This window comes from Bufo gargarizans, chromosome 5, assembly GCF_014858855.1.
Source record: "Bufo gargarizans isolate SCDJY-AF-19 chromosome 5, ASM1485885v1, whole genome shotgun sequence".
In the NCBI taxonomy this organism is placed as follows: Eukaryota; Metazoa; Chordata; class Amphibia; order Anura; family Bufonidae; genus Bufo; species Bufo gargarizans.
This window is the reverse complement of record NC_058084.1, coordinates 343,949,516-343,966,959: the sequence shown is the minus strand read 5'-3', so window position 1 is coordinate 343,966,959 and position 17,444 is coordinate 343,949,516. Positions and strand designations below refer to the sequence as shown.

Here is a 17,444-nt window from a genome sequence, read left to right as displayed (position 1 = left end):
CCACCGTCTGCATTAATATGAGCGGATCCGTTCAGAACGGATCCGATCGAACGCTAGTGTGAAAGTAGCCTAAGTCAGCTCTGGCGGCATCTGGCGCAGACAATGCCAAGGCCAGTACATCTTGCTTCACTGCACATGCACCGGAGCTGCTGCCCCGAAGACATTGGCAGATTTTGTTGATTAGAAATCGTATTTTAGTCAGTACATTGAGTGCTCCCGCTCACGACTGTAGCCTGTTTTGTGGTCAACAAATTACAGATCCGCGGATCCGGCCATGTGCATTCCACATTTTGTGGAACGGAACGTCATGTGCATGAGCCCACGTTTTTCCTGCCGATTTATAGCCATTTTTCATTAGTATACACTGGCTAACATCTGCAACATCCCCACTGCAAAGAAGTCGACTCCACTAAACCTTACGCTTGTCCTTAGCCCAATGTGTCATCCCAAAATTATTTCTTGGGCACGCCATTTACAATACTCCTGCCTGTATATAGGCTGCAGCAGAGTGATGGGTGTCATGGCCAAAAGGGTGCAGAGGTGGATTTCTAATTTTCCCACTTCAAGCACCAGTAGTGAACATTAAGGGTCCATTCACACGACCGCAAGTGTTTTGCAGACAGCACATGCCAGGCACTTTAAATAGAAATGCCTTTTTTTGTCCGTGTCTGGGGACAAGAATAGGACATGTTCTATTTTTTTGCGGAACGGAAGTGCGGATGCGGACAGGACCACTTAAAATGAATGGGTCCGCACCCATTCCGCAGAAATTGCGGAACAGATGCGGACGTTTGAATGGACCCTTTAAAGGGTTTTCTGACATATTACTACTAGTGACCTATCCTCTGTATAGGTCATCATCAGTATCTAATCGTGAGTTGTCCGACACCCACATCGGCACTCATGTGAGCACTAGGGCATTCTCTCTGATTTTTCTAGACCGAGTGACATGTTCATTGGTGACGAGGCCTAGGAGCAGCGAGCAGCTCAGCCCCATAGTGGTGAATGGGGCTGAGCACAATACCAAGCACAGCCGTTATACAATGTATAGCGCTCTGCTTGATCAGCTGCAAGAAAGCCACGGCGCTACTGCCAGGGCTGGTGCCAAACTCCAAACACTCACTAACTGATGACAGGTAAGAAAACCCCTGTAAGGCCTCATGCACATGACCATATATTCGGTCCACATCCAATTGGAATTTCAACAGGGCCACAAAATATGGGGCCTACAGCATGCTGTGTGCCGCCTGCATCTGTATGTCTGTTCTGCAGCCCTACAAAAAAGATAGAACATGTCCTGTTCCTCTCCTTTTTGCGGACAAGGGTAGGATATTTGAACAGGAATATATATATATATATATATATTTAAAAAGAAAAGTTGGCAGCATGCAGGGATTCATGTTAGGGCTCATGCACATGAACGGAAAGGTCTTCATGTGCGTTCCGTGTCCACATGTCTGCATGTCCTCTTGTCCGCATTGCGGACAAGGATGGAAATGTTTTATTTTGGGCGCTCCGTTCTACCAAATGTGGAACACACATGACCAGTATCCGTGTTTTGCAGATATGCAATTTGCAGATGCAAGAGTGGTCGCATGCATGAGCCCTTATGCAGAGCTGTGATCCGCAGATCGCAAAACAGATAGGGCTGTGTGCATGAGGCCTAATGTGTGCTACCAATCTGCCGGGCGACCAACTATTATCGTGTGCATTCTACTTTCAATTGCTGATAAATGCATGGAGTTGATGGCTGTTGAAACATCTGAGTAAGGCCTCTTGCACACAGCCCTATCTGTTTTGTGGTCCGCAAAAAATACGGATGACATCCATGTGCATTCCGTATTTTGCGGAACAGCTGCCCCTTCATAGAACAGTACTATCCTTATCCGTAATGCGGACAATAATAGGACATGTTCTATTTTTTTGCAGAACTGGAAAGACGGACATAGTCATACAGAAACGGAATGCACACAGAGTAATTCAGTTTTTTGTGTGGACCTATTGAAGTGAATGGTTCCGCATACGGTCCGCAAAAGAAAAACGGAAAGGACACGGAATGAAAATACATTTGTGTGCAAGAGCCCGAAACCCAAAAACGTAATAAAAAACTGTTTTAAAAAAGTTCCTAATGATATTTCTATGCACCACTTGGGTATCAGATTGTGAAATACGCTACTGTGAACTCAACCTAAATAAACTTGACATTAGAGGCGTGCATAACAAGGCCAACAGGTTAGGACGACAGATTATAGGGACAACTCCCTGAATTACTTCTACCTGCTTGGTGGAAGGTTAATGACTTGACAAGTAAAGATCTTAAGTCCATGCTGACTGCTTTTATGCTGAATATGTCATGTATTCATTTAGTCATTTACCTTTGAGCTATAAATTCTGCAGGCAACAAAGCCACAAAAGAACTAAAATCAGAAAATGACATGCACACGGCCGAGTCATCAAGTCATGATCACAAACACGGACTCGGATTCAGCTAATTATTTGTGAACACACATTTTTAAAGGGACAATAAAGTGGGGGGAAAAGGGGGATTGTGCCATGTGAACAATCACTATCCAGACAACCTGAGGGCAAATGGATGTCGTAGGGGCGATCCTCTACCTGAGAAGCTCCTCTGGGAGCCAGACTGGAGAGTCACAGAGCAGCCATCACGTAATAAGAAATTTACTGCATCTGCAGGGAAATCTATAGCTGGCTCAATATCCCAGCTGGGGGGGGGGGGGGGGGGAGGCTGCGAGACGTACAGTATTATAAAGAATTCTTTAGCGAAGCGGCTTCAGATGTAGCATCCGAAGTTACTTCGCTCATCTCTAGTCATCAGTATCAAAATCTCGGAAAACGACTTCACTAATTAGTAAAACTATACAAAATTTAGTATTGCATCAAATCATTCACAGGGCACCGTGAACATTGTAATATCAAAATCCAAAAAACCTTGGTGGGATCACTATAGCTTTCCAATACAAGCTATTGTAACATTAAATGGTGTCATTAAAAACACAAAATAAGACCTCATATGACTATGCGAACAGAACATTTAAAAAGTTGGTGCTTTTGGAAGGTATAAAAAGGAAAAAAATTAACACAAAAACAATGCAAAACCAAAAGTGGGCCCGGTCCTTAATGAGTTAAGCCATACTACAGCAGATCAGTAAAGTTCTGAGTTGTACAGCGCCCAGAAATATCATACAGAGGATACGACAGGAAAACTGCCCTCTTCCATCTTTGGGTTTAATACCTCCCCCACACAGGGCTGTACAGAGGCCCATGGAGAGTGCTTACAGCTTTGTATGCATAATACTGGATCTACAAAAAAAAAGATAAAAAAAAAATAATAATAATAATAATAATAATAATAATAATAATAATAATAATAATAATAATAATAATAATAATAATAATAATATATAAAAAAAAAAAAAAAGGGGCCTCATCAATATTCCTGGCATCTACCACCCAGCGGAATAAAATCTAAAAGGTATTGCTTACAGTCACAAGAATTTGATATTGTTTAAGTGACTTTTGCAGGTTCTGATCATATCTGTATTGTGCTCACCGTTAAATATAAAAAATAAAAAAAATAAAATAAAAAAAAAAACACAAGGCAGCGGCTGGATCCATAACACAAGCCAAATAGACCCAGTTTAAGCCCATCATTTTGCCGGAAAAAATAAAAAGACCAGCGACATGACTTTAAATATTAAAAATGTGCAGATATGAAAAAAACATTGCTATTTTAAGGGCAGATCATGCTCCAAATCTCAAAAGGAAGTAAAGTTCATGAAAAGGCCAGCGCAACGGACTTCCAAATATAACAAGTGAAGATCTGCACAGCAAGAAAGTCTGTTCCCAAGAGGAATACATGGTTAATGCAAGCACTTCAGCAATACTTTCTACCGAAAGGCAGCTACACCTCACGCCAAATGTTTTGCACACATCCTCCTCGATTACCCATTAACCATCCCTGCTTTAACCTTGGTCAATCTAAAATAAAAAACAGAAAGAGGCAGAAAGAAGGCACACTGCACAAACAACAGGTCCAAGTGAGGGGTTCTATAGGTTTAAAGGGGTTGTCAGAGTTAAATAAAAATAAATAAAGCACTGTAAATCTGATGGCCAGCAATATGTACATAAGCTAAGCAAGTTTTAGGCAAAAAAAGATAAATATATATTATATCCTAATTTCTCTGGTTTCGTTCTGGCCTCTTTGTTGACATGCAGTTGCAGAGCTGTGTTACGTGTAACAACCACCTATGACAGTGATGGCTAACCTCCGGCACTCCAGCTATGGTGAAACTACAACCCCCAGCATGCTCTATTTATTCCTATGGAGTTCTGAGATCAACCAAGCAAGGGAGGCATCTTGGGAGTAGTAGTTTTACCACAGCTGAAGTTCCGGATGTTAGCCATCACAGACCCATGAGGTTTTCCTCATGAATATTTGAGGGTGTCAAAGACTGCTTCTCCCCTCCCCCTGCTCTGCAAACGGAGTGAATAAAGGTCCTGCCCTGTCTGCAGTCTGACTACTGGAATACTCATGTTGTATGTGTGGGACTACAAGTCTCAGCTGTACTGTACAATGACATTGCTGATACACACAAGATCTTCCCCTTACATGTTGTTGCGCAGTGCTCTGCAGACTCTTCTTCACAGCCAGCAGAAGAGTACAGGGGAGAGAACTCCCCCAGTCTTTGTCACCTGTGTCTGCAGGGTGAGGAGCAGAGGTCGCAATAACGCCTGTACAAGTGTCTATGACGCTTGTTCAGGCGATTTTACTCCCTGGAAAAAAGTCTAAGGTGTACCAATACACCCTAGACTTTTCCCCCCACATTCATCAGTGCTGTGAATGGCACGGGCAGCGCAGCGTGACATAACCAAGCTCCTTACAGCAAAGAGTAATACAGGTCAGGCAAGGCAGGGGAAGCCGGCGGGAGCTGGAAGGAGGAGGGGCCGGCTCCCGGGGGTAGCTGTAATAGTTATTAAATATATAATTTTTATTTTTTTTTTTACTTTTTAAGTGTAAAATCACCCCCTTTGCCAATATATATATATATATATATATATATATATATATATATATAAATAAATAATCACATAGCCACGTCTGAAAAGTCCAAACTATTAAAATAATATATATAATCTCTCCTATGCAGTGAATGCCAAAACAGAAAAAAATAAAATAATAAATAATAATAAAAACGCGATTCGCCATTTTTTTCAATGCGGAATGCACGCGGCCTTTTTAGCGTTATGATTTTTTCGCATGGTATAGAGTATCGAATCAAAATTTTATGTGCTGGCATTGCTGAGAAAAATGATGTTGTACAAATGAGCCTCTAGGAGCAATGGGGGCATCACTATTACACCTAGAGGATCAGCTCTCTCTAAAAATGTCACAACCCCAGTACTTTGACAGGTCCAGGCATTAGGATGTTTTCAATGTCAATCAAAATGCAGAGGACGCGGCAGCTACAGAGAGCAGAGCCTTTAGGTGTAACGATAACGTCCCCGTTGCTCCTAGAGACTCATTTGCATATATCAAAACTTCATTTTTCTCCACAATGCGGGCACATATGAACATGGGACCAACACAGACGCCTTCAGCTGCCAAGCGCACATGTAACAGGTCAGCCAGTGTCATAGGTACAAATCTGCTGACAGATGCCCTTTAACCCACAATACGTATTCATCCATTTCATCCATCAGAAAATACTTGGAATACTTTGAAATGCTGACATTCCTATATACAAGTTTATATTTTCAGTAGCAACAAAAGGTCGCATTGCAAAAGTTCACTGTTTGTTTTGTGATAAGAAAAATCTGAAGTATTATTTCAAGTGTCTTGCTGTGAGTGAAGGTATCTAAAGTTAAAACAATGGGGGTAAGGACAAATTAGGCGCTGTCCTCCTCACTTTTTAGCTCTCCACAGAGCTTCCCATCAATGGAGAACGTGTGAATAACCAGAAACTATGGACTCCGGGTTGAATGCCTTCAGCCTGTGTACATCTTTTTTGCAGGACACACCAGCATGGTAGACTACACCTCCAGCATCCTCCAAATGAAAACAGATGGACAGGTATCCGCTTACTTCAGGGAATGGCTCCGCCGAGAAACACAGCTGAATCCTATGGCAAAACGACCGGTGGAGAGTGAAAACTTGCTGCCACCTATCAAACTAGTCTCTCCAGTGGGTGAAGTACTGCGTCAAAGAGGGAAGAATGGGGGATGGGATATCAGTAGCAACAACTACACTGCGAAAAGGGTCGCGCAAAATTCATGCTGCACAACAATTTTTGTAATGACAGTCGACGGGTGTCGCGCTGCAACAAGACAGTCGCACAAAAACCCAACTTGGATAGGGCTTTTTTGCAACTGTTGTGTCACAGCATGTCTAAAGGTCAATCGCAACACCATTGACAATCATTATTAAAAAATGTTGCGTGACTTTTTGGAGACACATGTTGCCGTGTAGCCCTAGCCTTAGGTGTGTGTAAACTGCCTCGGGAGAGATGTTAGAACAGCATTGTAATCAGCAGTTGCAGTGACTTAAGGCATTTTTATTACTTTCTGCAAAGTCAAAAGTTTACATACATGTCATTAATATTTGGTACCTTTGCCCTTAAACTGTATGACTTGGGTCAAACATTTTGGATATCCTTCCACAGGCTGCTCACAATAGTTGGTTGGAATTTGGGCCTATTCCTCCTGACAAAACTGGTGTAACTGAGCCATGTTTGTTGGTCGCCTTGCTCGCACCTGCTTTTTCAGCTTTGCCCATACATTTTTCAATAGGATTGAGATCAGGGCTTTGTGATGGCCATTCCAAAACATTGACTTTGTTATCCTTAAGCCACTTTGTAACCAGTTTGGCAGTATGCTTTGGGTCATTGTCCATTTGGAAGACCCATTTCCGCCCAAGCTTTCACTTCCTGGCTGATGTCTTGAGATGTTGCTTCAGTATTTCCACATAATCTTCTTTCCTCATGATGCCTTTAATTTTGTGTAGTGCACCAGTCCCTCCTGCAGCAAAACCACCCCACAACATGATGCTGCCACCCCCATGTTTCACAGTTGGAATGGTGTTCTTAGGCTTTCAAGCTTCTCCCTTTTTCCTCTAAACGTAATGATTGTCATTATGGCCAAAAAGTTCAATTTTAGTTTCGTCAGACCACAGGACATGTCTTAAAAAATGTAGGTCTTTGTCCCGGTGTGCATTTGCAAACATTTATCTGGCTTTATGTTTCTGGTAATGGCTTCTTCCTGGCAGAGTGGCCTTTCAGCCCATGTTAATACAGTTCTCGTTTCACAGTGGATATTGACACAATCTAACCAGCTTCCGCCATCATCTTCTCAAGGTCTTTTGCTTTTGTTCTTGGGTTGATATGTACATGTCGGACAAAAGCACGTTCATCTCTGGGACACAGAACCCGTCTCGTTCCTGAGCGGTATGATGGCTGGACATTCCCATCTTGTTTGTACTTGCATATAATTATTTGTACAGATGAACGAGGCACCTTCAGGTATCTTGAAATCGCACCCAAGGTTGAGCCAGACTTGCGCAAGTCCAATTCTCATTCTGATATCTTGGCTGATTTCTTTAGACTTTCCCATGATGCTACACAAGGAAGTAGTTTGTTTCAGGTGTGCATTTAAATACATCCACAGGTGTATCTCTAACTCAGATGTTGCCGTCAAACCTAACAGAAGCTTCCAAACACAAGACATCATCATATGGGCAGTCCAGAATTGTTTAAAGGCATAGTAATCTTACTGTATGTAAACTTTTGACTTTGCAGAAAGTAATAAAAATGCCTTTAAACATTCTCTCCCTCTCATTATTCTGGCATTTGGCAAATAATTATGGTAATACTAATTGACCAAAAACAGGAAAGGTTTATTCTGATTTCATGTCAGATATTGATAAAAACATGCATATGTGTCTTTTTATATAAGGTTACGGTATGTAAACTTCTGGTTTTAACTATATCTATATATATATATATATATATATATCTATATATCTATATATCTATCTATCTATCTATCTATCTATCTATCTATCTATCTATCTATCTATCTATCTATCTATCTATCTATATATAATTAGATTCAAAGATTCCCTTTGAAGGGTTTTTCCAGGACTTGATGACCTATGCTCAGGATAGACAGCAGCACTCGCCAAATCTTTTTGCAGCTTTATTTTCATCACTTAATAAAAAATAAATAAAAATTTCGGATGTGGGTACAGCGGGCAGTTTGTACGTCCGAGAAAGATTTTTAGTACATAGGGAGAATTTATTGTACAATCAAAAGAGTTAAAGAAGTGCCTTCTAGAGAGGAGGTATCCAGAGTGTGTGCTGGATGCCTCCTATAGGAGGTCACTTAAGAGGAACAGGCGTGATTTAAGCACAAGGAGAAGGACAAATCAGACTAGAGATAAAAATGAGAGAGCTGTATTGAGGAATTGGCATAGGCTAGCCTAAGATGAGACTTTGAAGGAGAGGACAGGTAGATGTCCCTTGATTAGCTTCTGGAGGAGTAGAACTATCAAGGACAATCAGATCCAGAGTCGTTTCCAGGAGGATAGGAACAACTGGTTAGAGAAGTGCTCACCCCAAGGGAACTTCAGATGTGGCCACTGTTCAGCTTGCAAGTTCTTACCTAAATCCAAGTATTGGTGGGATTCAACATTTAGTGGGGCAGTTTATATCATGTAAGACGCAATTTGTTGTATACGTCATTCTCCGCCCCTGTGGCAGGTTTTACATAGGGGAAAACTATAGGATGTTTGTACGTGAGATTTAGGGAGCACAAGAAGACAGGTGTAGGGTCACCGTATTTAATTGAGCATGTGTGCCAAAAGGACACTCTTAGCCTGCACTCTATGCATGGAGGCATATATCATATAGTCAGCTTGAAGCTTGTGCACACGATGAACGTGCGGTGAAAACTAAATGTGAACAGACTGTAAGGGGCCATTCACACGTCCGTTGTTTCTTTCCTGATCTGTTCCGTTTTTTGCGGAACAGATCTGGACCAGTTCTGTACCCATTCATTTTCAATGGACATGTGAATGGACCCTAAAGCTTATATTAGACGGGTAGATGATCTTGCAGATCATCGCTAACAAGAGAACGTATGAATGCTTGTTAGCGACGATGTGGCAGTGCAACACTGCCGCCGATTACCGGATGAATGAGCTCATTCATTGGGTAATTTGAATCTTTCAGCAGGCTTTAAAATCATTGTTTTCCGGCGTCAGCTTGTGCAGTCTAATCACGATCTGCTGCCGGCAAACAAGGATTCAGTATGGGGACGAGCAATGATATTAGTGATCGCTCCTCCCTCCCATACTGTGGAGAAGAGCGCTGCGTGTAATAGCTGACGAGCAGGCAATTGCCGGGAAGGAATACTTCCTGACAATCGCCTAGATGATCTACTCGTCTAAGCAGCACCACAGAGCAGAGCTGAAACCTGACCCAAGGCAACATCTGCTCCGAGCATTTCCAGCCACCAACGTTACCTCCAACTGGATTCACATAGAACAGGATAGGGAAATTAGACTGCAAATCAGTCTCACTCTATCCAGTCAGTGCTGCCATTGTCAGACTGTGCAGGTACAGCCCACCCTCCCCCACAACTGGTTACCTCCCCTCTGTACCCTTACTGCAGACTGCTAGTAATTCACTCATAACTTCTAGTAGAAATAAAATAAAGGAATGGGACAACATAGAGCCATGAGAATAGATGCTCAAGAATGGTTAGTACGTGGGGAATGCATGAAGCTATATTAAAACAAACATGTCAGGAGCGGTGACAGCTCCTCTTTTAAGAGGACCTTTCATGGTTTTATATTAATTGAGATAAATACCTTTACTTGCAGAGTACCCCCCATTGATGCTGCCACCCTGCCTGATTTTTTTAAATATCGCTCCTGTACCCCCCTGGATTTTTCGTGCCAAGGAGAAGGTGGTCTTGTTTTCCTCCCTGGCTGTGACGCTCTCCGCTGTGATTGGATCGCGGCACAGCCAGGGAGGAGGAGACGCCTATTAAGAAACCCTGGAGTCTCCTCCTCCTTGTACCGATGCTCAGTATTGACATACTGAGCGGGAAAACTACAGGGGGGCACAGCAGCCATATTTTTAAAAAAAATAAAAATCAGGCAGCATCAGCCCCCTGCAAGTAAAAGGTATTTATCTCAATTAATATAAAACCATGAAAGGTCCTCTTTAAAAGCTGCAGAATACGTTACCACTGCACACCTAGTAACTCTAAACATCAAGGTGGAATGATTTGTGAAGAGGTTCAGGAAATCCCATTTTTTATTTCAATTTAAAATAAAGAGAATGTCTTTTAACTCTTTTGACTATTAACAATATGACACAATGCCGCACTCAACCAAGGAAGAAAAAAATGAAGCTTGAGCAACCCTGCATGAACAGGTTACAGGAAACTACCGCAAGACCAGTAGAAAGATAAGGTGGAGCAGTTGCCCAGATCCCTTTTTTGGCTACTTTCACACTTGCGCTTGATCGGATCCGTTCTGAACGGATCCGATCATATTAATGCAGACGGAGGCTCCGTTCAGTACGGATCCGTCTGCATTAATAACTTAGAAAAAATTCTAAGTGTGAAAGCAGCCTGAGCGGATCCGTTCAGACTTTCAATGTAAAGTCAATGGGGGACGGATCCGCTTGAAGATTGAGCCATAGGGTGACATCTTCAAGCGGATCCGTTCCCATTGACTTACATTGTAAGTCTGGACGGATCCGCACGCCTCCGCACGGCCAGGCGGACACCCGAACGCTGCAAGCAGCTGTCCGCCTGTCCGTGCGGAGGCGAGCGGAGCGGAGGCTGAACGCCGCCAGACTGATGCAGTCTAAGCGGATCCGCTCCATTCAGACTGCATCAGGGCTGGACGGCTGCGTTCGGGTCCGCTCGTGAGCCCCTTCAAACGGAGCTCACGAGCGGACCGACGAACGCTAGTGTGAAAGTAGCCTTTCCCCGCATATAAAACAATGAAGGTTGATGTCCTGCATTCCGAGCATCACGACCTGGGAAAATACGGTGCCATTGTAAAGAACCGGACTGACTCAACATAGAGGAGGCGAAGTTTCATCTCTCATTGCAACAGGCCAGCTACTGTGCAACCCTACTTCCTTCCCAAATGTCTCGGAAGTCACTAAGTTCATCTGCACATCTCCTTTTCTACATAAAACATTTAGCATTAAAAGCACTCGCGGTCACAGCAGCTCGGCCTCCTCTTGTATGAGCACCTTATAGATGTGTTAGTCTAGCATTTATCTGAAGTACGAGGACGGGCAGCGGCTATGGCGCTTCCTGTGTCAGACTGGCTGCAATGTGGAGGGGGATAGGGAAGAAAACTATTAGTGTGCTCAGCTTTAAAGGGGTTGTCTGGTGGAAAAAACTTGTTTGTTTATTAATTTAGAAAAGAGGCAAAATGGTTATTTTTTTATAATAATAATAATAATAATAAAATTATTATTATTATTAATAAATAAACCACTCACCCCTCCCGGATCCACTACCGCTCTGCTCCTTACAGAGTTCCTGTCGGTCTACCCTTCTTGGTTCTTTGACACAAAGGAAATGGAAGGAGATGCCCGATCAGCCAGGGACTGGCAGCAGCTGTGACCCACCTCAGCCAGATATTGGGTGAACTGGCATCGCCTGTTACTTCCTGTGTGCCAGGAAGAAGAGACTCAATCAATGATGGATCATATTTGGGGTCATTTATCAAACTGGTGTAAAGTAGAACTGGTTTGGTTTCCCATAGCAACCAATTAGATTCCACCATTCACTTTTGACAGCTCCTTTGGAAAATGAAAGGTGGAATCTGATTGGTTGCTATGGGCAACTAAGCCAGTTCCACTTTACACCAGTTTTATTATTTAACCCCTTTTGTGTCTATTTTCTTAAAAGAAACCCGCCCCAGACTGCAGTTATAAAATAAACTTCTCCTTTAATTTATATTATTTTATTCCATTTCAGATATTTTTCCAGTCTAAGCCTATTTAAATGGGAAGAACATGAACAGCTCAACGTTCTGGGATACAGACGTCCACGTTCAGTGATCAGGAAGACACCAGATTCCCACAGTAAATCTATCGGTATGAACAAGCACATTTTTTAGGAAATAAACTCTGATTGCTGTGAACAACAAAGACTTCACTGTAATGAGGGACCAACTGAGCCTCTGGTCACATCACGATGGGAGTCTGTGTGTGACGTATATGACGGGAAGAGCTCCTGAACTATATGTCAAAGGTATTCATAGAGCTCCACTCACCCAACGGAGGACAAGGGTCCCCTTGGCCTCCATCAAGCTGCTCTAGGTCATTATACACTACTGGAAAATGAAAGGAAAAAACCCAGGAAAACTAAAGTCCATCGAACTGAGAATGACAAAGTATCAGCTGCCAGTGGTGCACCCTTTATTTTGGGTTCTACAGCAGGCAGGGTCACATTGATGATGGGTGGCATCTCCCTTTGCTGCCACTCTGGCATGGTAATGGTCATACAGATGCTGGATATGTTATTCCAAGCCACATCAGAGTTCACAGGAAGGCTGGAGAGCACCCTCTACCATCATGCATAGTGCAGAGAAACCCTGGTGCGAGGCGTCACTGGCTACCATGCCCGTTCCCATCTGGTATTCATGGAGGCAACATTGACCAACTAGGAAAACGCAAAACCAGTCCAACTACCTTTATTGACTCAGGAGACATGGCACTGCCCCCGCTACAAAATGTGCTCCTCAGGATATTGAGCAGCTCCTCCATCAGGAACTTCTGTGACCGATTTGGGATGACGGATCTCCCCGTGCTTGGTTATGGCTATGTGCTTGGTTTAATAGGAATGATCCAGGTGACAGGGCCTGGAGAGGGGGGCGCTCACTACGCACTGGTGAGATTTCCTGGCAGGATCACATCACTACCATCTATTGTACAGCAGTGTAATGTGTAGTGAGACCCCCCCCCGGCAGCTCTGCAAGTGGAGACATCCAGTCCTGCTCACATTGTAGGACAGGTTGCTGGCAGCCATTTTAAATTGTTACTGGACAATCCCTTTAAATCTCATCCACGTTGCTGCTACAGCAAAACGCTGGGGATTTTTTGCAGCATATACACCTTGTGTGTGCACATGCCCTTAAACTTTTTTGGCGAGCAGACTTACCCCTTCAAGTTAACGTCTCTGCAATTTGCCAGTTTGTCATGGATTTAAACTGCTGAGGAGCTGACATTTTGTCACTTGCTTTTGAGAAGATCATGTAAAAAGGAGAACCTCTGCGGTTGCGCTTCCTGTTGTCACCTTTTGCAGAAATAGTGTGTCAAACTGAATAAAGACAAAATGGCGAGCCCCTGTACACGCCAACACATTCAAATAAATGGTGGAAAGTCTTGTCAAGGCGGCGTGACTGAGGGCGGTGAATGACGGCGGCGAAGATCAAAGGTCATATTCTGAGGCCTGGCTGACAACTTTGGACAGACATCTATACTGGCCAAGAACGGCATCCCATACACTGACTTACAAGCTGGGCTGAAGGGATATAATAAGCATATAGCCGATCATGGACCTGCAGTACGGCCACACACGGTGAAGATTTAGGCCAGCGGAAAATCTAATGCATATACAACAGACTGAATGCGATTTCAAAAAATCTGCTCCGCACAATGCAGAAGACGGCGCCGATGACATCAGCACATACATTTACTGCGGTAAGGCTTTTACATCCGCAGCATGTCGATTTCCACGCCAAATATACAAGAGCGCACGTTACTCCTCAGCTGATGTTCTGCACCAAAACAGGTGCCATGTGGATGCACCCTAAACAGAGGTCCATCAACCTGAAACGCATGAAATCTGCGCCAAGCTTATAGGGGGAGATTTATCAACCAATCAGATTTCACCTTTCATTTTTTAAAGGAGCTCTGAAAAATGAAAAGTGGAATCTCATTGGCTGCTGGGGGCAACTAAGCCAGTTCTGATAGATCTCCCCCATAGACTTCTGCAGCGCACAGAATACACGGCCATCCAGATGCAGGAAAATATAATATGTCGGACTAGTTATCAAACAGGGATGTATTCTAGGTGGCAGTAAAGCAGAACTCAGCGTCAGGGAGGCACAAGCAGAGCTTGGTAAATAATGGAGGCGGTCAGGCAGGTGGAGGCGAGCGACTGGCATGGAAATCATGCGTACACCCAAGTGACCGAGCTCAGCGGAAACGCACCTGTCACACCACGAGCATTAGCCTGAGCAAGTCATTTCATGAAATCCATGAAGCCGATGATGTGGACACCTCGACATAACATCCACGCGAAGACTGTAACGCAGTGACATCGGTGTCTTCCCATAGATACAGCGGCGGCCGCCTTGTCTAATTCTGTCCCTCGCACTTTGGCCGAAAATAAACGTGAGATTGTCTCACTTGCAGTCTGAGTCTGTGCCAAGACTGCCAGCGGAGAGAGCCCCCACTATACACTCACTGGGTGCCCACACGGACGGCAGGTAAAGGCCTTAAAGCAGTGAACAAGACAAAGCTGGATCAGGTCGTGGCAGACGTGCCGTAAATTGGGGCAGAATCCACCCCGCACAATCCAAAACGCCACACATGGAGATCAGAGCATGGTGTCTGCGCTGTGCTCATTCTGCTGAGGAAATGCCACCTTTTGTCACCGTGGATTTCACCTTCGCCAGGTAGCATGCGAGTTTAGTAGCAGATTCGGTGCAACAGATCTCCCATGGGGGTCACCATAGGCACCCCATTAAAGGGTTTCCGTCACCAGATTTAACCCTATTAAGCTAGCTGACATTAGCGATGTGCTAATGTCAGCTAAACCTAACTAGCCTATTCCTACTTTTATCTATGCCCCTGTTACGCCAGAAATCTGACTTTTATAATATGCCAATTAGCCTCTAGGAGCGGGGGGGGGGGGGGGGGGCGTTGTTCCTGCTCCTAGAGGCTTCGTTCTCCCACCTTGGTCGCCTCCCTCCAATTTCTGATTGACAGGGCCAGGCAGCGCTCGCAACTGTCTGCCAGCCCTGTGCTCTGGCGAATATTAGCACATCGCTAACGCCAGCTAGCTTAATAGGGTTAAATCTGGTGACAAACCCTTTAAAGGGGAGGGCCAACTCCTAGCGATTCTTCACAAATCCCTATAATCTGCATGCTGCAGTACGCTAAAGTGAAAGGATGCTTTTATGTCACCTCATTGGTTTGCCAGTCCACGGGCACCTATATATCACAGTACCGCGTCTATTTGGAGCAAGATGGCGACAGTCTCTCACAGGATGGCTCTTATGTTTTTCCTTGCTGCATTCTGTGGAAGCAGCTGGGAAAGCCAAGAGTCGTGTGAGTGACCACTGCCATCTTGCTACAGATGGATGAAGACCGTGGACTGGTAGTGGGGGGGGGGGGGGGGGGTTATGACCGAGGCAAAATAAAAACACGCTTTTCATGTTAGTGTGGTGCAGCATCTAGTTTGTAAGCATTTGTGAAAAATTGTTAGGAAGTGGCCAATCCCTTCAAACAAATTGGAAAAGTGACCAATAATAACACCGTGTTAAAGGGGGGGTCCGGGTGTTCTGGCCTGATCTATTCTCTGGTGGGAAGGGGGGTCCGACTGACGTCCAATCATCAGCTTGAAGAAGTTGCGGTGCTCTGGTGAGCGCTGCAGCCTCCTCCAAGACCAGCGATATCACGTTCATCAGTCAAGTGGCCCGGACACAGCTCAGTCCTACTGAAGTGAACGGAGCTGAGCGCGATACCAAGCATAGCGCTGTGCTTGGCGAGCTGCGGGGAAGGCCACGGCACTCACAGGAGCGCTGCTGCCTCTTCAAACAACTGATCTGTGGGGGTCCGACATCACCAATCAGATACTGGAGACCTATCCTGGAGACAGGTCATCACTATTAAAAACTTGAAAATGCCTTTAACATGGGTCTGTCCCCTCTCCTGGGGCCCTTTTGTCACCAATTTGACAATATTTGAGAGCAGAGACATAACCACCTACTGTTAAAAAAAAAAATAGTTATATATATATATATATATATATATATATATATATATATATATATATATATGTGTGTGCGAGGAATAACAGAGGAACGGCACAATGATGTTCCACAATTGTTGTTTTATGGGATGTCCAAATATTTACAAAAACAGACAAGTCGGGGGAGGCGGAAGGTCAGCACAGCATCAGAGGTCATCACACTGAAGTGCCATGTGATAAGGAAGAGTGCTTACATAGGGTGGCGCAATAGCCAATGCCAGGCTTCAGGTCACCGACGGGTTTTAGCCACCAACCGTCTCACCGTAGGGATTTAGAGATAGGTAGAGAACAAGTGCCAGTTTGACTTTTCCCGAGGGTGCGGGCCCAGAAGAGGCTATGCCCCTCCAGACGGGTGCAAGGAAATCTTCTACCAAGCCACATGGTCAGCCACTCAGTTATGACAGTATGCAGGGTGCAGGGCTGACACAGTACGAGGCAAAGCACCGTGCCCACTATTCACCCAAATTCCAACGACAAGTGCAATATATACATTATTATTTTTATGATGACAACCAGGTGACATTACAGTGACACGATGTACCCTGCAAAGCCTCTGCGCCCACCTGTCGTGGTCATGTCACCCATCAGAGAGTTTTGCAGCAAGCGCCATATAGGGGCCAGAAACAACCTGTAGCACCATGCAATGCTGCGGTGAGGATGCCCCCCATCACAAGAATGGATGCCAGGACTGCACTGGCCTTGGCACATGCCTCCCCCCCCACATAGACTGACCCAGGGCACAATGCTCCAGTCACCAGGGTGCCATGCAGCGGGTACAGCTGGCAGGCCCCTGATGACAGGTAACCTGGGCCGCTCTCACCTGCTCCCGCAGCTTGAGGAACACCATGGTGCGCAGCGCGTTGCTGGGTGTCAGGCTTCCTCCTCCCCCCGCATGCAACTCCTCCAGCTTCGGGGGAGGGTGTCAGTGTCCGGCCTGTAGCAGCGGGTCACCGCAGGCACCGGGCGAGCGATGGAGGGTGGAAGGAGCGGGTATACACTCCTCCTCCTCCTGCTGCTCGTTCTGCCGTCTCCTTCCTTGAAATTCAGCCACACAGCGCAGCTCCCCCCGTCACCTCCTTCCCCAACGTAACCGCCAAACCCCGGGCGAAGAGCGCGCTGATTGGCTGCAGGTAAGGGGCGGGGCCGGTGGCCGTCACACGTCTTTGCGACATTTTCAGAGGAAGCTGCAAAGCGCGCGAACCCCCGCCTGGTGGCGCCCGCCCTGTCGCGCACTCTTGCGGCGGACATTCTAGCCTGGGTTTATAGTCTCCCTTGTTTAATGTTGTGCGAGTTGGTCGCTGTGTTTGTAGGGCAGCAAACTTAGCCAATAAAGCTGTCCTTATTCAACATAA

The 17,444-nt window shown here is 45.0% G+C and overlaps 1 protein-coding gene across 1 annotated transcript in view; it reads right to left on the bottom strand.

The window, feature by feature from the left end:
* ANKRD28 (ankyrin repeat domain 28) overlaps positions 1 to 17,177 on the bottom strand; it is a 146,596-nt gene extending 129,419 nt beyond the window's left edge. The window contains exon 1 of the mRNA XM_044294927.1: positions 16,913 to 17,177. Within this exon, the coding sequence (XP_044150862.1) occupies positions 16,913 to 16,939 (27 nt within the window). The 5' untranslated portion in view covers positions 16,940 to 17,177. The remainder of the gene's footprint in view (positions 1 to 16,912) is intronic.
* Between the last annotated feature and the right edge of the window lie 267 nt (positions 17,178 to 17,444).